General features: G+C 39.8%; 1 protein-coding gene across 11 annotated transcripts in view; it reads right to left on the bottom strand.

Moving 5' to 3' along the window:
* The window catches only part of AIG1 (androgen induced 1), a 336,552-nt gene that overhangs the window by 49,699 nt on the left and 264,772 nt on the right, over nucleotides 1-22,081 (bottom strand). For 7 of the 11 annotated variants that reach the window (XR_010112530.1, XR_010112529.1, XR_010112531.1 and 4 more), the window contains one exon: nucleotides 6,197-6,360. Coding sequence is in view for 8 of the 11 variants with exons in the window: in XM_057302603.2 (XP_057158586.1) it covers nucleotides 6,197-6,360 (164 nt within the window). In the remaining 3 variants the exon portion in view is untranslated. Of the gene's footprint in view, nucleotides 1-6; nucleotides 6,361-22,081 lie in introns of those variants that run through there. The other 4 variants (XM_055114166.2, XM_063605497.1, XM_057302602.2 and 1 more) reach the window with 4 other exon arrangements.

Genomic DNA, 22,081 nt, shown 5'->3' with positions numbered 1-22,081 from the left:
CTAGAAATACAGGCAAAGTGTTTTATTTGAGCATCAGATTAAACCACAAGCAGTTTGTTTAATCTGGCTTGCTAACACTACTCACACATCCACTCATCTGCCCTCACTTCTCCCATTCACCCTCCTGACACACCCCCTATTCCCTCCTAGCTAAGAAGGAAAGCCATGCACAACTTTCTCCAGAAACATCCTCAGTGACCTCTCTTCCCCACCCTTTCCACAGAATCAGGACACAGCATCTCTGGGACACACCCAGCTCCTATGGCCTCTGGGAGACAAGGCTCAAGTTGATTCATGACTTGCTGAGTTTGCATGGAAATCCCAGCTAGACTGCTTTTTAAACCAGCTTCTGGCAACATGAGGTGTGCAACTCATGAGTTTCAAACAGACTTCATTTATTTTTACTTTAGTCCTGTCTCTTCCTAAGGCAAGGACTTTGGATTTTAAAAAGCCATGCTTTTTTTTTTCTTGTTTTCTTTTTAAAGTTCATAGAGAGTTTATTAGCCATAAGAGCTGTTTATTTCCATACTCATGAATCTTAAACTGCAATTCTCTCTCTATTCAACCCAATCCTGGTAGAATCATGTTTTTCTTCCTGAAGGACTTGTATGTACTGGACCAGTAAGAACCTTTGCCTATTGTCTGTAGAGAATAGTCGATGATGTTTCATGTTCCTGAAGATGAAAATGTTCATCATTTTTAGGAATTATAGTTAAATCTGGCAAGTGCTTCTTCCTTTTTTCTTTTTCTTGTACCTAAACATTTTTTGAATCATACCAAATTCTCAGTTTCTTTGTTTCAATAGCAAAAATGAAACAAAATAACTTAAAATACCACTTTGCCGGTTTTGTTAGTATTCTTTCATAAATTGCAAGCTTTCTGAGGGTAGGGCCCTTCCCTATTTTGTTCCCCAGCACCTAACATAGTGTGTGTGTCTCATTGCAGGAGCTCAATTAATCTTTGCTGAATAAAATTAATAAGCAATGAACACAGAGAAGACCTCAGAAGCCTGGACTAGTGGAAAGCAGTAGAACAAAATATGGGACTCCACAATATGAAAATTATAAAATTTAACCCCAGAGGGTCATAATGTTAGGGCTTACAATAGGAAGGACTCCCCCACCACATAACCCCAGCTCCTGGTATATGTTTTGTGCTGTCAGAGTAGTGGTGGTGGAATGTGGGTAACGTGCTCTGAACGAATGTCCCCAGATGATCTTTTATGTTTGGTTTTCATGGCTAAGGAACTGGCAGAGATCTGGAGCACTTTTTCCAAAGGCCTTCTCAGAAATCCTATGAAGGAAAACTTCAAATTGAGGAGTAAGGACATCTGACGGGAGGAGGAACAGGTTTGAAGGCAAGAAGGTACAACACGCCTTCGTTGTTGGGTAACCACGGAAAGAAGAAAACAGCACAGATTCAGCTCAAACAGCACATGTGTCTTGAACCTCAGCTCTGTCCATATTCCCTCTCCTGTGGAGAAGCTATCAGGGGCTAAGAGCAGTTTGCTTTTCTTTTTAAAGTCTGTTTTTTCCAAAGCGTTCTCCTGCAGATGGGTTGACTTGGCAGCAGTGCTGGAATCTTCAAAAGCACGGGTGGAGAACGGGGCGGGGTATTCATTGACCTAGAGAGGGAAAATGGCTTCCCACCTACTTTAGTTTGGCAGCTGTGAGGTAGACAGAAAAAATTAGACAGCTGTAAATAATGTTTGCAAGAACCAGAGATAAAATTTCCAGGCAAAGGGCAGGAAGAAACCTATCGCAAAGCGGAGGCAGGATACACTTTTGGGACCAGAGGGGACAAGACTGCAGGGCGCTGAGGGAGTCAGTCACATGCCCTTCCTGCAGGCCGGTGGAGGGCTCCACCAGGGGGCAGTGCTGGGACATCGCTAGACCTGGATGGGCCTGGGCGGAAATGACCTGCACGGGTAGCTAGAGGAGAAGAGGTGCAGGTTTCTGCACACATAGACGTCTCTTGTCTCCCCGCTTGCCTACTTTCTCTGTCCTCACACCAACCTTTTGGTTTTGAAAAGACTCATTTCTGGTCTTACAAAATGTAGCTTTAGTAAGACTGGTCAGATATACCAAAATTGGGACAAAGTCTTAGCTTAAGTAAAGAAATATTTCAGCTGTGAATTGTGGCCTCCCCCGCCCGGCTCCACCCCGCCAAACTACTACATCGAAGTGCTTAACTCTCAGTACCTCAGATTGGGAGAGAATGCCAAGGGTGTGGCTGGACAGCCATGTGCTAATGAAATTAGGTACGTGACTCACGGATCCAATCAACCTCCACAGTAGATGCCAGAAATAGAGAGGTGGTTATCTGAAAAAGATCCGCGGAGTGCCCTCTTGTCTGACTGCTTGGACCCCCATGACTTGCATGAGAGGCCAATAAGGTTTTTGAGAATTTTATACCAGCAGAAACATTGACAGCATGGACTGAAAGGGACAGAGACAGGGTGAAATGAAGGACCAATGGCTTCAAAGATGGTTCAGCGACTGGCTCCTCCTTGGTTGTAGAGGGTGGAACTATTGCCCAGGGCTGTGGGGGTGGGGCTCCTGTGACCCTGTGCCTGGAAGGCAGGGCTATGCATCCCCTCCCCTGTGAGCCCTGAGGACAGAACTTCTAGCCAAAGAGGATTATTTTCAAGCCTTAAAATGGAATGGAATTTCCCCCGCTAGCTTCAGACTTGCTTGGGAACCATGATTCTTTCTTTTTTTTTTCCCCCTGCAACTTCTCCCTTACGGAATGGGAATGTATATTCTATGCCTGTCCCACCATTCTGTTTTGGAAGCAGATAACTTTTTGTCTGGTTTCCCAGGTTCACACACAGCTAGAGAACAATTTTGCTTCAGGATGACTCATACCCTGAGTGTCATGCATACCCAATTTTATGATATTTAAGATGAGATTTTGGACTTGAGAGTTGATGTTTGAAAGACGTTTGAGGTTGTTGGGATGGAATATTTTCATTGGGTGAAGGACATGTATTCTGGTGGGGAGAGAGCGAAGTATTATGAGCTGAACTCTGTCCCCCACTTCCAAATTCATATGCTGAAATCCTAACCCCCAGGATGTGGTTTTAAAGTCAGAATGTGACTTTACTTGGAGATAAGTATTTACAAATGAGGTCATCAGGGTGGGCCCTAATCAAATACAACTGGTATCCTTATACAAAGGGGAAATTTGGAGACTGGACTGAACATCAGTTAGAAGGCACTGGCTCTGCCATCACCTGTTCTGGAGGGTCACTTAAGATTTTGGGGCCTCAGTTACTTTTGGTGAAAGGAAAGGGTCAGTTTCGATGATTTCCAATCTCTCTTTCAGCAGTAAGATTCTGCAATAATGTGATTTTTATCTTGAAGTTGTAGCTAACGTAAGTTACCCAAGTAGACAGAATTGAGCTATAAAAAACCATTATGGAAAAAGGAGGGTGGCTCCAATGCAATCTTCCTTCTTCTTGGGGGATTGTATAGTAACTGATGTGAAATAATCAGGATTGTAGTACTGTACTCCCATGTCCTCAATTCATCCTAACACACTGCTTTTAGTGAGTAGTTTTTGACTCAACAGCTAACAGAATCAGGCAGCTAATGTGACTGAGTAAAGTGGCCAGGTGAGAACGAGGGAAAGTTAGTCATCTAAAGCGGATAACTGATACTCAATTCTTTTTTCTTTTCTTTCTGTTTTTTTTTTTTTCTGAGAGTTTCACTCTGTGGCTCAGGATGGAGTGTGGTGGCACAATCTTGGCTCACTGCAACCTCTGCCTCCAGGTTGAAGCGATTCTCGTGCCTTAGCCTCCCAAGTAGCTGAGATTACAGGCGTGTACGCCCGGCTCATTTTTGCATGTTTAGTAGAGATGGAGTTTCGCAATGTTGGCCAGACTGGTCTTGAACTCCTGGGCTCAAGTGATCTGCCCACCTTAGCCTCCCAAAGTTCTAAGATTACAGGTGTAAGCCACCGTGCCCAGCCAAGGGATAACTGATACTCTATTCTAAACCATTGTCACCAGAATAGAACAGTGGGCTCTGTGTTTCCAGATCTTAAAATATTTCCTAAGAAGCTGAAAATCTGGCCTTCATGTGAAATCTCCTATTTTTTTTTTTTTTTTGAGATGGAGTCTTGTTCTGTTGCCAGGCTGGGGTGCAGTGGCACGATCTCAGCTCACTGCAACCTCTGCCTCCTGGGTTCAAGCAGTTCTCCTGCCTCAGCCTCCCGAGTACCTGGGACTACAGGCACACGCCACCATGCCTGGCTAATTTTTGTATTTTTAGTAGAGATGGGATTTCACCATGTTGGCCAGGATGGTCTCCATCTCTTGACCTCGTGATCCACCTGCCTCAGTCTCCCAAAGTGCCGGGATTACAGGCATGAGCCACTGCGCCCAGCCGAAATCACCCAATTTTAAAATACTGATTCAAAAACAAAAATTCCACGATGTAGGCCTAACAGAACTTGATAGGTAGAAGTTGGGGGAGGCCAGCAGTTTGTGACCCCTCTTGTAAATGAGGATGATACTTACTTGGCACAAAACATCTGTCTTTGTGGAACTAACTAGATGGTCCTAGGTACATAAACTTAATTTTCATATCTAAAATGAATTTTTAAAAAAAGTTAGTCAATCTTATGTTACTTAAAAGAATGGCATAAATTAAACAAATCATTCAAAAAACCTTAATTTCATTATTCATTTTTAACTCCTCATTCAAAGCTGCTAAAAAGCAGTATTCTATTAATGTAGAGTGGATATTTCTCTCTAGTGGTTTTCAGGTCATCCTCTCATAGAAGTAGTAGAACTGTGGCCAAATGACTGTCAAATCAATCAAGTCAACTGTAAGCAGGTACTTAAGTACTTCCTGAATAACATATATTGGACACATTCGTTTAAGTTTAAATACAGCTTTTCTCCCAAGAAGCTGAGAAAGGTTTATATTTTGTTCTCAAAATATTTTTGTCAAGTAACTAAATACTTCTGTAAATTAATGGAGAAAGATCACTATTTCCACTGAACAGGTGGAACATTATTAAAAGATTAGTGTCTTGTTCCCCAAGCTGTGGCCTGAACAGAATTAAAAATGTTGATACTTTTTCTAATAGAACATTGATTAAAATCAAAAGCTGATGAGAAAAGAAACCCTCAAATTCCTCTGCGCCATTTAACATTGGCTAATACCCTGACACATACAATCTTGGAGGATCCACACACACAAAAGTCTGATTCAGTAACCATGCACAGTAACCATGCACTCACTGTGCTTTATTTGTCTGATTCCACTGAGCTCCTGGCAGGGTGTCTGGCACAAAGCAGGGTGCTCAATGTCTGTGTCACAGAGTCCATTTACTGGGGATGTCTAGAATGCTGTGATTGTGTCAGAGGAAAGAGCCAGGGCTTCCTAAAATCTCCAAACCATCTTGCCTTTGGATGTATTTTCATGCAGGACTCAATCACTACATGTCTGTGCTGGCGCTTTTTCCACCTTTCAATTTTTATGTTATTGTACATACACTTTGGACAGGTTTTGCACAGCTTGGATAAGATTACGTGCCTTGCCAAGATGGAGGCTCTGCCATAAATGGAAACAAAAGAGAAATCAAATCACAGGTTAAAAGAGTTTTTCCAGCCACGAAATATTATCTTTTACTGCTTGTAGCTCTTTGCCACTTTCAGATTTTCCGTGACAGCCACTGGTGAGTCAAGGTGGCCGGAGCATCGCACACTGCTTAGATAGAGCTCTAGCAGAATGGTAGTGAGACCTCTCCCAGGTGACTGCACCCACATAGAAAGTGGAGATCTGGGTGACTTTAAAGGAGATTGGTTACATTTAATAATGTATCTGTTTAATTTGAGGTCCCTTTAGCTAACTAAGGCAGCATTGTGTTGTTAATGAGGACAAATTTCCCTAATATATATTTTTTGCTAACACTACATTTTTCCCTATAAAATTTTATAGACATGCCTCTTTCCTCTTTAGATTTGGAGGTTTTACTAGCTAACAAGACCAAGTGACTAGTAAACCTTTCAGGTAACTGTCAGCAGCTCTTAAATTCATATTGTAGTTTTAAAAATGGAACTCTTTATAGGAGATCCTGTGTGAAGGCTAAAAGAAGAGGCTACAGTGGAATTTTCCCTCAGTCTCTGCATAGACTGTTGCCGGCAGTAATTCTCTTGTTTTATGTTCCCTCAGACAATACTTACTTTTCTGTGTATCCCAGATATAGTTGTTCAGAACTTCTCCCAGCAGGTACAGGAAGTTCATTAAGATGGTTGTAGACCCAAAGAAGATGATTCTGGCTCCTGGGCCAATGTGTTCCAGGAAAGGGTACACCCACATGCCAGTTACATGATGCACCCAGCACACCCTGCAAAAGAATCGGAAAGGAGACAAGGACAGGAGTCACTCTTATGGCAGGCATCAAAGCTGCTATGATGCAAATATACACTCCCTCACTCTCCCCATGCTTCAGCATTTGCCAGTCTCAAGTTCGCTTCTGATACTCAGGAGCTACTGGAAACTTGGTTGTTGTTTATTTTCATTTACTTTTTATTCTGAAATAATTTTAGACTCACAGAAGAAGCACAACACACTCAGCTTCCCCTCATGTTAACATCTTGTATAATCCTGGGACAATTGACTAAAATTAAAAAATTAACATTGATATGACAGTACTAAATTATAGGCTTTATTCAGAATTTCCCAGTATTCCTGTGAATGTCCTTTCTCTGTTCCAGGATCCAATCCAGGACCCCATGTGGTCTTCAGTCTTCACATCTCCGCAGTCTCATACTCTGGCAGTTTCTCAGTCTCTACTTGTCTTTGATGATATTTGAAGGGTATTTGAAATGGCTGACTTTATTAACACTATTAAACAATCTGGTCACGTATTTGAAATGGTTGACTTTATTAACGCTGTTCAACAATCTTTTAAATCTCGTCTTTACAGAATGAGACAATATGGCATTGGGCAACCACAGGAGAATAAGACCTAGGTGAGTATGTGCCAGATACCTTGCCATATGGCCTTCCAACTAGACACCAACACTCATGCCATATGCTGGCACAACCATGCATACCCTAGCAGGTACCAGCTTCCCACTCCTCTGATCTTCAGATGTGACATTGATTTCATTTTTTTTTCCTATTTTACATTCTTACTTAATCATTCTCTTTGTGTTCCAGAAATATTTTTGACTCAGTGGGAATAGTAACATCATGAATTGCCACTGCTTTCAAAAGTTTAGTTAGAATATCGGCTCCATTGGCTTGGTCCTGACATGACTGCTTACAGCTGTTTTCCAAACATTCTTGAGTTCATTCCTTTATAAACTGTTGGCAATTGTGAAGACTAAATAAAATACAGATAACTCTATTGCATTGGGAATAAAGATGACTTTTCATACTTATGTGTTCTGAGGTCATTTTCCTTATCCTTGGCTTCACTCTAAGTGGTTTATCTACATATAAATATTACTGGCAGGGTGCAGTGGCTCACACCTGTAATCTCAGCACTTTCGGAGGCTGAGGAGGGTGGGTCACCTGAGGTCAGGAGTTCAAGACCAGCCTGGCCAACATGGCGAAACCCCATCTCTATTAAAAATACCAAAATTAGCTGGGCGTGGTGGTGCGCGCCTGTAATGCCAGCTACTCGGGAGGCTGAGGCACAAGCATCACTTGACCCTGGGAGGCAGAGGTTGCAGTGAGCTGAGATCACACCACTGCACTCCAGCCTGGGCGACAAAGTGAGACTTGGTCTCAAAATGATAATAATAATAATAATAATAATAATAATGATAATAAACATTACCTACACATGTACCTCATTTTTGGCAGGAAACCTGGGGATCTATACCTGAGAACCTACATTATCAATGAGGGTGAGATCCCCCCTCCTCTTGCAGGTGAAAATTCATTCTGGGGTTGGTGGTAAAACAATTTTGCACTTTTTATGTAGAAAGCACAGATACACACACACACACACATACACACACACACACATATATACACACACACAGATGTACATATATGTATACAGAAACACATCAGTAGGTGAACAAACAATCAAATGTGGCATATGCATGCAATGGAATATTACTCAGCCATAAAGAGGAGTAAAATGTTGATACATGCTACAACATGGATGGACCTTGAAAACATTATGCTAAGCAAAATAAGCCAGACACAGGTCACATATTGTATGTGATTCCACTTATATGAGGTACCTAGAATAGGCAATTTCACAGAGACAGAAAGCATGGTATCTATCAGTTACCAGGGACTCGGGGGAGTGGAGAATAGGGAGTTATTGTTTAACGGGAACAGAGTTTATGTGGGGGGATGATGAGAAAATTTTGGGTATAGATACTGGTGATGGTTACACAATGTTGTAAATACATTTAAGGACATTAAATAGTATACTTGCAAATAGCTAAAATGACAAATATTACGTTATGTATATTTTAGCACAATAAAAAATGTTCCTGTGGTGGAAATTAGGGAAAAAAAACATGTCTACAAAGGTTCCTTGGTAGAGGGAAGTAGTATGAAAGAAAGATTGAGGAATAATCTTACAGCAAAGAGGCATTCTCTAGGTCCGTCCAGGTCAGTCTGAATCACTGTCCAAACAAAAATATTTGTATCAAAAAAAGAGGCCATGTTAGTCCAAAGATTCTGTTAGAAAAGCTGAAGCAGTTGTGAGAATCAGCAGAAATTAAATGGTTAGAACTACCCTGTGGGATTCTGAGATATCATATTGTTTGTCCATAAATTAGAAGCAGTTTCATCATTCTGACATTGTCTTAAATAATGTAAGGAAGGTGCTGTGTACCCATCAAATGGTTTATTAATTTCCATGGAGAGAATATGCAATATTCCCCCAATTTAATACCATTAAGCTGTAATTGATGTTGCAAATCAACTTATAAAATTTTAATCAGTCTGTGCTACAGGGTGTTTGCACTGGAGCAGTCGGATGGATCTGGATTAAATGTGAGTCAGGCCATGCCACTATTCTGCTCAAAACTTGCTTCCTCTCCCACTCAGAGTAAAAGCCAGAGTCCCTAGATGGTTCTTCAAGGCCCTACCCCGCACTTTTCTGATTTAATCTCCTGTTATTCTCCCCATCGTTCCCCGCCACTCCAGCCCATCAACTCCTTGGTGTTCCTCGAACACTCTAAGCTCTCTCTGCCTCCAGGCTTTTGTATTATTCCCCTGCCCAGAACAATACTCCTCACCACCCCCACAGCATCCCCTTGGGCTCCCTTGTGTCCTTCGGGTTTTCACTCAAATGTCACCTTTCCAGTGATGTCTTCCCTGGCCACTGTATCTAAAAATTGCAACCTCTACCCTCAAACTCTCTATTCTTTCATCCTTTATTTTTTCTCCCAGCCATATAATATACTCTACTTATTTTTATTTGTCTGTTTATTGTCTATTCAATGAGCAAAGGAATTTTGTCCAATTATGTTCATTGCTGTATTCTGTGGTTCTTGGAGCAGTATCTGGCAGAGTATGCACTCAATAACTATTTGTTGAATTAATAATCTAATGAAGGAATATAAACAGCAACATCTCTTTATTGAGCCATTACTATATGGCAGACACTTCGCCAATAACTTATGAACTTTTTTTAATCTCAAAAAAAATCTCTAAAATCTTTATGCTTTTTGTCACTACATTTAATTTAAGTCAGGAGTAGGGAAACCTTTTCTGTAAAGAACCAGATAGTAAATATTCCCATATGGTCTCGATCACAACTACTCAACTCCGCCATTGTAGTGCAAAAGCAGCCATAGACAATATGTAAACGAGTGTGGATGTGTTCCAATAAAACTTTATTTATAGACACTGAAATTTGAATTAGATGTAATTTTCACATCATGAAATATTCATCTTTTGATTTTTTCAACTATTTAAAAATGTGAAAACCATTCTTAGCTTTTGAGTCATAAAAAAAACAAACAAACAAAAATCCAGGTGGTGGGCTGGATTTGGCACACCGGCTGTCATCTGCTGACTACTTGTTTAAGTAGTTCTTTGTATTTCACAAAGTTCCTTCAGCACACAATGTCATCTAGTCTTCTCAGCAATTCTAGATATAGCATGGCATTCTCATCGTACTATTGTATGAATCAGAGCTTATAGGGTATAAATGAGACTATGTCAGAGCTGCCAATGTAATGTGAAATTCTCAGGTTTGCAACCTACGAGGCAGAGAAGCAGACAGCTCTTCTGAGTGTGGTGCTTATAAACATGAGATGTAATCTCCTTTACTTTGTACAACCACCCTATTAGGTATGATTATTCTCTTTAAACAGGTAAAGAAACTGAGATCAGACTAAAGAACTTATCATAAAACTGGCAAAGCTGGGAAAGAAGTGCACATCTGATTTCTTTTTTGCTGCATGGACTTGCTTCCCTAAATGAGGCATTCAATATTGTCTCCAAAATGGAATTGAGCATTTCTTGTTTGGTTTGGTTTTGTTTTCTTAACTTGTTAGGTCATCAAACCATCTCAGATAAAGAAATCCTGTTATTTGGGGTTTCACCTGGATCAGTGTGAATGATGCATCCACTTGTCTTAACAAGTTGTGCTTTCACCATTTGTTTCCTTGATTTTTATCAGGGCTCAATTCTCTGTACAAAGATGACTCGTGGCCTTGCCCATCTATCTGGAGAGTGCTTAGTTCTTGGCTGACTTTTAATTTTTCTCCTTCTAAGGTCTCCTTGTCTTAGTGATCAAATAACATATGCTTATGGTCATGGTACCAATTTTAATTTTAGCTTAAGAAATCAATAACCATGATATGTGTGCATACATATATATGCACATATTAGCATAATAAGATTTTTGGATGGTCTATTTATTAAATGTACCTCCAATTGTATTCACGTTTATGTACAATTAAAAAAATAACATTTATTCATGCCTCCTATCTGAGTGCTTTGTTACTCACAAATGATAAAAAGTAAATGGCTTCTATGAATGAATTAAATTACACATGTACCTTGAAACTGTGTACATCTATAATGCATCGATGAAAAAAAGTAAATGAGGCAGAGCTAATTCCTGTCCTCATGGAGTACAGTGTAATGAGAAATACAGATAATTAAGAATTACAAGTGTAGTCAGAATTAAGAAAGGGTAAGTGTAGGCGTGCCATGGGTACACAGGGATTATTCCCCAACTTTTTTTAAACCTCCCACTTGCCTTTAGTCTTTCTTTCTCTTGTGTATTTAACTTTCTTTCAAACCAATGTTTTTCATAGCTGATTAATATGTCCAGATGCCTTTCATTAAAGCACAACCAAAAGTTTCCAAATATTTCACAAGTACTACTCAAGTCTCTCCTCTTCAAAAGCAAACTTCTCCAATAAGTGGTCCAGATTCACTGACGCCATATCTGTACATTGTACTCACTTTCACCCACAGCAGTCTGGCATCTCTTCTTGCTATTCGACCAGAAGATACTGGTTTCTTTGACATCAATTTCTCCTGGTTTTCCTCCTACCACTTGGCTGTTCCTCTTCCCTTTGTCAGTGCACCCTTCACTACCCTACCACTAATTTTTGGATTTGCTTAAATCTTGGTTTCCAAACTGTTTTCTCTTATGCATTCTCAGTTGATGAGTTCATTCATGGCTATGACATCATGTTCACTACTTATACACAGGTATTTTACAAACTTATATCCTAACCCAGATCTCTCCTCTATTCTAGGCAGTTTATCAAACTGTTCTTAAGACATCTCATTTTGCCCATCTTAAAGATACCTCAAACTCAATATATCTAAAGACAAAATCATGTTCTTTCTCCCCAAACCTCCAGTATTTCTTATTTCTGCAAATAGTACTATCATTCATTCAGTTTTGTAACTCAAACATTGCAAGTTATCTTTGATACTTCCCTCTCTTTCATCACATTTAGTTAATCCATTATCTTTTTTTTTTACAATTTTATAACATTATTTGATGTATTTGACAATCAGCAGTTAGTTCTCATCCACATTGACTATCTGCAGATTTTTGAAAGTGGTAACAGGTACATAGGTAACTGAAGTATAGAGCTTATTTGGTGAATCTTCATCCTCAGAATATTTTCTGGACAACCACACATGGTTACAGTATGGGACATTCCTTATTCCTTTGGCCCAGACAGTTTTGTTGGGCCTGGTATCAATGTGCACATCTGGAGTTCCCATCTCCTTCATGGCAAATTTCCAGATCTCTTTGAGTGCCCGAGGGGCAGACTTCTTGAAGCCCACTCCATGGACGCGCTTGTGAATGTTGATGGTGTATCATCAACGAGGTCACTACCTTGTTGATGGCAGAATGGCCCTTTTTGTCTCGCCATCCTTCTTTGTGAGAACCATTCTGCCAGGCCCAAGTTGGAAAGGAAGAGCGTAGTGATTGTCCAATCCATTATCTTGTCTTATCAAGGTTACCCCTTACATCTCTCTAATATGTTGATTTTTCCCATGTGCATCACCAGCATCTTAATTTGTGTTAGAAGCATTTCTGTCTAGAGGACGATGATAGTTTCTAATTTGTCTCTACATCTATTTTTTCCTCCTTCCATGTCATCCTCACTGCTGCCAGAGTGATCTTTCCAAACCAGAAGTATGAACACACCATATCCCTGCTTTCAACATGTCAAAGGCCTCCCACTGACTTTTTGTTAGAGACCCAAAGTTTCAACAAAGTCTAGAGTGCTCTTCATAGAGTGGCTTCTATCTGTCTCTTTGGCCCCATCCCATATCTTGCTCCTGTTCCTCTTTGCATTCCTGTCACACTGGCTTTCATTTGGTTCCTTGATCATGTCATGTTCCCTCCTGCAATGTGGGTTTTCACATATTCTTTTTTCTGCCTGTACTGTTAGTTAGCCACCACTTAGAATAATTAGGTTATATGTATCCTTTCTATATTAGCTCAACTGGTACAATTGATCAATTACCACTTACTCCGGGAAAGTCTCCCCTGATCCATCAGATTAGGACAGATTTTTATAAGTTCTTATAGAACTAGGGGTCTCGTTCATTTTTAAAGCTCTTTTATTCATACTTAAATTTGAATATCTTTATTTAAATAATATGTTTCTCCCCCTCTACAGCGTAAGTTCAGTGGGGTGAGGGACTGTGTTTATTTTTACCTCTCCTTGGATCCTCAGCACTTATCAGAATGCCTGTCACACACTAGAAGAATGAATGAATGAATAAAGTAGCATTTAAACTGTGATAGAAAGGATAAGAATTCATTGAGTAAAGATGGGAGGAAAGAACTTTCTAGCCAAAAAAAGGCATGTCTAAAGAACTGAGAACAAGAGAACGCTCCCAGAAGTTCAAGAAGAGAACACTTTTGTTGTGATCAAGGAAGAGAGGGCAGAAGGAGCAGGCAGGTGCCAAACCATGGGTTGATTTTTAAGCCATGGTAAGAATTGTAGACTCCATCCTAGTGTGCAAATAGAAAGTCTTTGAAAATAAATAAATCTGAAATAGATCAGATTGAGCTGAACCAATTGTATCAGAAATGGTAGTGGCTAGGAGAGGAACAATAGCATTGGCAATGAAAATTAGCTGAAAGATTTAAGAACACTTAGACCAGTGTCTATCAAACTGTTGAGTCATGAGTGTGGTGTGCTGGAGATTGTCATGAGAGCTGGTTGTTAAATCTTTAGGTGGTTTGCAAGCTGGTTGGTCGGTAGCTTGAATTCAGCCATGGTGGGAATATTCACAGCAAGGATATGGGCAAATGCTACACATCAGGTATTCCCTCCCTTGCCTCCAGAAGACCTAGCTGGTTGTTAAACATTTGTCAGTAACTCACTGTTACTAGCATTTTAAAACAGTAACAGATGTGAACAGAAGAGAAAATATTACAGGGCCTTGCATATAATGATGATAAGAATTATTTTGTGAAACTTCTATTTCAGTTATGTGTGTATACCTGTAAAAGAAATTTGACAGGCACTGATTTAACAAATATAGTTAAGACAACATGGTGATTGATTAGATTTAGGCAATGAGGAAACTGAGATGAGTTAAGGATTAATCACAGATTCCTGGCTTGATTAGCAGGGTGGAAACAGCTGCCATTTCCTGAGAGAGGGAATGCTGTAAGGGAGCCTGTTTGAAGGGATGATGAGTTCAGTCTGGACATGTTGAGTTTGAGGTACCTGTAAAATATCCAAGTGGAGATGTTCTGAAGGCAGTCAGTTTTATGGATTTGGACTTTGAAGAAAGGACTGATTTGGCAATACAGGTATCAAGTTCATTGGCAAAAGAAGATTGTGGTTGAAACTATCAGGACAGACTGAGACCCAGGAAGAGTACAGGGTCTGAAGGAAGTGGGCCCATGAGAGGGCCTTGGAAAAGGTTAAGATTTAAGGGATAAGGTCAAGGAGGATGAGCCTAAAAAGGAGATCAAGAAAGATGGGCTAGTAACAGGGAAGCAAAATAGAAAAGTGTGATGTTGTAAAGCCAAGGGACAAGTGGTTCAAAGATAGACAGCATCTATTAGCACAGGGTCTTCATAGAGAATTATTAGAAAACTGGTTTGCCACCAATAAAGTGGAAGGGAAAACATTTTCAGATTCCAAGTGGTATGTACAACATTCGAATCTACTTTGGATGTTGACTGGGTATAAATGATATATAGTCAGTTGAAAAAATGACATTGTCAAGCTCAGTAGCTCTTTTTGCTACATGGCCAAATTTCATCCTATTCTGTCATGAGTTGGGGTGGTCACTGGAGCCCTTGAGGGCACAGTGAGGTCGATATATCATCCTTTACTCTTCTAGCTATGTCACCTTTCTATTTTTGAGATTACTTTAAAGAGGATTTAAAAACTTGCTCTATTATTCACATTTAGATAAGGAATTAGGTTGCTTGAGATCTAGGCTATTAGCACTGAAGACACAGACTCATATGCAATAAGAGCTAATTAGCTAACCACACTGAATGCACATGTGCTAAAGGCTTTATATGAGCAGCTCTTTGGAGAAGGTATTGTATTAGTACCATTTTACAGATAAGGACACTGAGGCCTAGAGAGATTAAGTAAGTGGAGAATCTGAGATACACATTTCAGCAGTTTAGTGTTCAGCCTGGATGCCAGGCTCCTGTACTGCTCTGAAGCCTAGATGGTGATGGATGGGGACAGGGCTCTGGAAAGCTTTTCTTTTAATGTTTTGCTCAGAACCAAAAAATGATCTAAGTATAAAATCTCCCTGTAAAGTTTTTTTCCCACTGACTATAAAAGTAATTCATGCTCATTATAGAAAATGTGTGAGATACAGAAATGTTGCAAGATGCAAGATAAATCACTTTGGGTGAAGTTTTAACGCAAGACTAAGTGTCTTATAAAACGCAGAGCTCAGAATTTTACAACTTCCCCTGAGAAGGGGGAAGAAACGCTGCAGACATAAAGTAATAAACACTTCCTTCAGAGAAGGCACTGACTTACCTCTTAAGAAACAGTTACATCACATGTGCATTTAACCTACTGGAATTTACTGCATGGCTTGGCAGGCAATGAGCATGTGCCCCAGGGTGGGATAAGATATGGGATGTGCATCAGCTTCTCACCCAGTAGGTTTCTGTGAGCCTCTCATGGTACCTCCAACCTGAAGCTCCTGAAGGACTTTTCAAGGACAGGTTTGACTTTTGGCTCAAATGCTGATTTTAGACCTGGCCCTCTCTTGAGACCTAATGGTCTAATTTTAGAACCATTCTAAAGGTCCCTTGGACCATTGCCTGAGTATTGATTGCATGGAGACTGCTTCTTGCTCCATTTTTGAAAATCTGAAATTCTGCTGCAGTTTCCTAGAGTTCATGCACTCATTCATTTATTCAATGAATGTTTCTTGAGTCTTCACTCTGTGTCAGGTGGGGTGAGCAGCAGTGGGGATTGCGTGGCTGTGAGGGGGTCACAGTGTGTGTGGGGGTCTGCCAAGATTCCTGATGAACAGCCTGTAGGTCCCAGGAATAGGACAAAGGACATCAGCTTAGATGGAAACAGGGCTCAAAATGGTCTCCTTAGTAAAGTGTATGGTAAAGCCAAAAAATTAATGCATCAATATCAAATAGAAGGAGCCAATCTGAAATAATATTGAAATCATCTCTAACTCAGGTACAAATATCATTGTAGAAGTCCATTTTTGATATACAGTGCGTTTACAGTATTTTTCAAGACAATATTTTAAGGCATAATCATAGTTTAATATTCATCAAAGCTGTCCCAATTTTTTTTCAGTGGAGCTAGCCCAAATGTACAGAATCTGGGAGGTATGTATACATGGGGCAGGCTTATGCATTTGTATCCTGTGCAGTCACACAGGGTGTTGTGCTCAGAAGGGGATCACACTTGGTTTAAGGATATGCTGTCACCATCTTGAAAGTCTTACATCATTTTTGAACAAGGGGCTCCGCATTTTTATTTTGCACTGGGCATCACAAATTTAACTGGTCCCGCCTACGTAGTTATGAGATCAACGATTAACTGGTCTTGCCTACGTATATTTGGGATCAACTCTGAGCTCATCCACAAATTTGTTAGTTCACCTTGGATACTATTTAAATTCATTGAGCCTCAGTTTCCCTTTTGGTAAAGTGCTATAAACCATACTGCCTACCTTAGAGACTTGGTCATCAGATAACGTAGTTTTTGGCATAGTCAATTTATGTTAGATTAAAAAAAAACAAGCAAACAGAACAAACAAAAACTTTCTACTGCTTCTCCTTATGCAGAAATATATAATATTTTTCTGTACTTCTCACATGCAAGAATGTTTTCAAGGTTACAAGTCCCTCCGCCCATCCCTGGGGAAAGAGGCAAATTGTGAATGCCTCCCAGAATGAATTCCTGTCATGAGGTAATGTGCTTTCTTCCTGATTCTAAATCACAAATATCAGAGTGATTAATCCATAAAGGAGGCCAATAATCTCCTTCAGAACATTTTCCTCCAACACATCTCCTGGCACATGTCTACAGTGATTTTAAGTGATGTGCTTCCATGCAGTCCCACTTTCTAAAGTCTACCTGGTTTTATGGTGATGTTTCCCTGGAGAGAATTCAATTTGAATTCCCCTGAATAACATTCATGACCTGTTTTGCTTAACTGGAATCATTTGGAGCTTCTCAAGGCACATAGATGCCAAACATTAAGTAGAGACATCGAACACTGTAGGGAACATGTGTTCTTTCAGAAGGGAGGTAGGGAGTGTGGTTAGCAAGGCACTGTAACGGCCCAAGCAATCATCAAAACACGGCAGAACTGCTAGCTCTGGAGGGGGAGGAGGAAGAACATCTGAAATTCCACAACAGAAAATCATAATTTTCCATATTTTGCAGAAATTATCTTCAGTGTCTCTCTCTGGCATCGCTTATATCCCTCCCTCCACTAGATGCTTATTTTTGGTACTACAAACAATGTCCTGATATCCCAGCCATGATAATGTCTTCCTTGATCTCGCTACCTCCTTGGACTACCAACCTCTCTCTCTCTCATCACCAACCTCCTTTAATAAAGAGCAAATTTCCAGACCTTTCTGAGCTCCTGCTCTATGCCAGTGCCTGATGTCAAACTGTAGTAAGGCTATCTCTGTATCATTTGTCACATCTGTCCTCTGGGTGCTGCTTCTACCACTGTGAAATGTTTCTTATATATTTTTTTCATTCAACAAATATGTATTGGCGCCTAGAAGGTGTCAGACCTGTGAATACAGCAGTCTATGAAGTAGATGTGGTCCCTGCCCTGTGACAGAGCTCCCAGTCTATCAGCAACACAGACATTAGATGACACCACAGTATCACGCCCTCACTAAGCAAGGGAGGGGTGGTGGTGTCAGGTTTTTTTCCCAGTTGTGTTGTAGTGTTCCTTTTTAAAGTTCATTTCAATGTTTATCAGAATGAAACCATCAAAAGTTCTAAAATGTTTATATTAAAAAAGCAGAAACTCCCTGCCCCACCAACTGCCCTTTAGTTTCCTCTTCATGCCCTGTTCTGCCCCAGAGGAAGCCACATTCAACCCTTTCAGTGGTTCCTTCTAGATTTCATTTCATTTCATTTTAATTTTTTTTATACAGTCTTCCTCTTGTTGCCCAGGCTGGACAAGTGACCTCGGCTCACTGCAACCTTTGCCTCCCAGGTTCAAGAGATTCTCTGCCTCAGCCTCCTGAGTAGCTGGGATTACAGGTGCGTGCCACCACACCTGGCTAATTTTTGTATTTTTAGTAGAGATGGGGTTTCGCCATGTTGGCCAGGCTGGTCTTGAACTCCCGGCCTCAAGTGATCACCCGCCTTGGCCTCCCAAAGTGCTGGGATTACAGGTGTGAGCCACTGTGCCTGGCCTAATTCATTTTTTAAAAATTGAAGTATGATTTATATACAAGAAGGTATACATAATTAATGTATACATGATGAGTTTTCAGGTAAGTATAAGTCCATTGAAACCATCACCATAAACAGTGCCATAAACATAACCATCACCTGTAAAACCTTCCTCTCTGTTTTTTGGTGATACAAACATTTAACATAAGATCTACTCGCGGCCGGGTGCAGTGGCTCACGCCTGTAATCCCAGCACTTTGGGAGGCCGAGGTGGGTGGATCACCTGAGGTTGGGAGTTCAAGACCAGCCTGGCCAACATGGGGAAACCCCATCTCTACTAAAAATACAAAATTAGCCAGGGTGGTGGCACATGCCTGTAATCCCAGCTACTTGGGAGGCTGAGGCAGGAGAATCGCTTGAACCCGGGAGACAGAGGTTGCGGTGAGCCAAGATTGCGCCATTGCACTCTGGCCTGGGCAACAAGAGCAAAACTCCTTCTCAAAAAAAAAAAAAAATCTACTCGCTTAACAAGTTTTAAGTACACAGTAGAATACTGTTAATTACGGCTTTTATGCTGTACAGTAGATCTCCAGGACTTAGCTTGTATAACTGAAATATACCCTTTGACCAATACCTCCTTGATTCCCTTCCCAGCCCCAGGTAACCACCATTCTACTCTCTGCTTCTATGACTTTGGCTATTTTATATTCTTGATATAAGTGGGATCATATAGTCTGGTTTATTTCACTCAGAATAATGTCATTTTGGCTTAATCCACATTTTAGCAAATGGAAGGATTTATTCCTTTTTAAGGGCTGAATAACATTCCATTCTATGTCTATACACCTTTTATTTATCATTCATCTCTCATTGGACATTTAGGTTGTTTCCATGTCCTTACCACAGTGAATAATGCTGCAAAAACATGGGAATGCTGATGCCTCTTTGAGACCCTGATTTCAACTCTTTTGGGTATATAACTAGAATCCTGGATCATATGGTAGTTCTGTTTCTACTTTTGAGGATCTTCCATACTGTTTTCCATAGTGGCTGCACCAATTAACATTCCCATCAACAGTGTACAAGGGTTCCCTTTTGTCCATATCCTTGCAAACACTCATCCTTTTTTTTTTTTATAATAGCCATTTTAACTGGTGTGAGGTGATATCTTATTGCAGCTTTAATTTGCATTTCCCTCATGATTAGTGAAGGGGAGCTTTTGTATATTTGCTGGCCGTGTGTGTCTTTTTTGAAGAAATGTCTATTCAAGTCTTTTGCCCATTTTTTTGATCAGGTTATTTTTTATTTATTTTTTTGCTATTGCATTGGATGATGTCCTTATAGATTTTGGATATTAATTCTTTATCAGATATAATTGACAAATACTTTCTCCCATGCCATAAGTTGCCTGTTCACTTTGTTGATTGTTTTGCTATGCAGAAGCTTTTTAATTTGATGCAGTCTCATTTGTCTATTATTGCTTTTGTTGCCTGTTTTTGGCATATAATGGTTCATAATAATCCCTTAAAATCTTTTCATTTTATTGCTTCAGTTGCAATGTTTCCTCTTTGATGTCTGATTTTATTTATTTGAGTCTTCTCTTTTTAAAAAGGTAATCTAGCTAGGGGCTTGTTGATATTGTTTATCTTTTCAAAAAAAACCCAACTCTTAGCTTCGTTGTTATCTTCTTTTAAAAATTATTATGTTTCATTTCAATAGTTTTTGAGGAACAGGTGGTGTTTGATTACATGGATAAGTTCTTTTGTGGTGATTTCTAAGATTTTGTTGCACCCATCACCAGAGCTGTGTACATTGTACCCAATGTGTAGTTTTTTATTCCTTACTCCCCTACCACTCTCCCTGGAGTCCCCATAGTCCACTGTATCATTCTTATGCCTTCGTGTCGTCATAGCTTAGCTCCCACTTATCAGTGAGAACATATGATGTTTGGTTTTCCATTCCTGAGTTACTTCACTTAGAATAACGGTCTACCGTTTCATCCAAGTTGCTGTGAATGCCATTATATCATTCCTTTTTATGGCTGAGTAGTATTCCGTGGTGTATACATACCAAATTTTCTTTATCCACTTGTTGATTGATGGGCATTTGGGCTTGTTCCATATTTTTGCAGTTGTGAATTGTGCTGCTATGAACATGTATGTGCAAGTGTCTTTTTCATATAATGACTTATTTTCCTCTGGGTAGATACCCAGTAGTGGGACTGCTGGATCAAATGGTAGATCTACTTTTAGTTCTTTAAAGAATCTCCACACTGTTTCCCATAGTGGTTGTACTAGTTTACATTCCCATCAGCAGTGTAAAAATGTTCCCTTTTCCCCACATCCAGGCCAACATCTATTATTTTTTATTTTTCGATTAAGGCCATTCTTGCAGGAGTAAGGTGGTATCACATTTGGTTTTGATTTTCATTTCCCTGATCATTAGTGACGTTGAGCATTTTTTCATGTATTTGTCGGCCATTTGTATATCTCCATTTGAGCATTGTCTATTTATGTCCTTAGCCCACTTTTTAATGGGATTTTTTTTTCCTTGCTGATTTCTTTGAGTTTCTTGTAGATTCCGGATATTAGTCCTTTGTTGGATGTATAGATTGTGAAGATTTTCTCCCACTCTGTGGGTTGTCTGTTTACTCTGCTGATTGTTTCTTTTCCTGTACAGAAGCTTTTCAGTTTAAGTTTCATCTATTTATCTTTGTTTTCATTGCATTTGCTTTTGGGTTCTTGGTGATGAAGTCTTTGCCTAAGCTAATATCTAGAAGGATTTTTTTGATGTTATCTTCTAAAATTTTTATGGTTTCAGGTCTTGGATTTAAGTTTTTGATCCATCTTGAGTTGATTTCTGTATAAGGTGAAAGATGAGGATCCAGTTTCATTCTTCTACATGTGGCTTGCCAATTATCCCAGCACCATTTGTGGAATAGAGTGTTCTTTCCCCACTTTGTGTTTTTGTTTGCTTTATTGAAGATCAGTGGCTGTAAGTATTTGGCTTTATTTCTGGGATCTCCATTCTGTTCCATTGGTCTATGTGCCTATTTTTATACCAGTAACATGCTGTTTTGGTGACTATGGCCTTACAGTATAGTTTGAAGTCTGGTAATGTGATGCCTCCGGATTTGTTCTTTTTGCTTAGTCTTGCATTTTTTTGGTTTCATATGAATTTTAGGATTGTTTTTTCTAATTCTGTGAATAATCATGGTGGTATTTTGATGGAAATTGCCTTGAATTTGTAGATTGCTTTTGGCAGTATTGTCATTTTCACGATATTGATTCTATCTATCTATGAGCATGGGATGTTTTCCATTTGTTTGTGTAGTCTATAATTTCTTTCAGCAGTGTTTTGGAGTTTTCCTTGTAGATGTCTTTCACCTCCTTGATTAGTTATATTTCTAAGTATTTTATTTTATTTTTTGCAGCTACTGTAAAATGGGTTGAGTTCTTGATTTGATTCTCAGCTTGGTCACTGTTGGTGTATAGAAAAGCTACTGATTTGTGTAGATTGATTTTGTATCCTGAAACTTTGCTGAATTCATTTATTAGTTCTAGGAGCTTTCTGGAGCAGTCATTAGGGTTTTCTAGGTATACGATCATATCATCAGCAAACAGTGACAGTTTGACTTCCTCTATACCAATTTGGATGCCCTTTATTTCTGATTGCTCTTGCTAGGACTTCCAGTATTATGTTGACTAAAAGTGGTGAGAGTGGGCATCCTTGTCTTGTTCCAGTTCTCAGAGGGAATGCTTT

The sequence above is a fragment of the Pan paniscus genome, chromosome 5, assembly GCF_029289425.2.
Source record: "Pan paniscus chromosome 5, NHGRI_mPanPan1-v2.0_pri, whole genome shotgun sequence".
Taxonomy (NCBI): Eukaryota; Metazoa; Chordata; class Mammalia; order Primates; family Hominidae; genus Pan; species Pan paniscus.
Note: the sequence above shows the minus strand (reverse complement) of the source record. Positions and strands in the feature narration are given on the sequence as shown.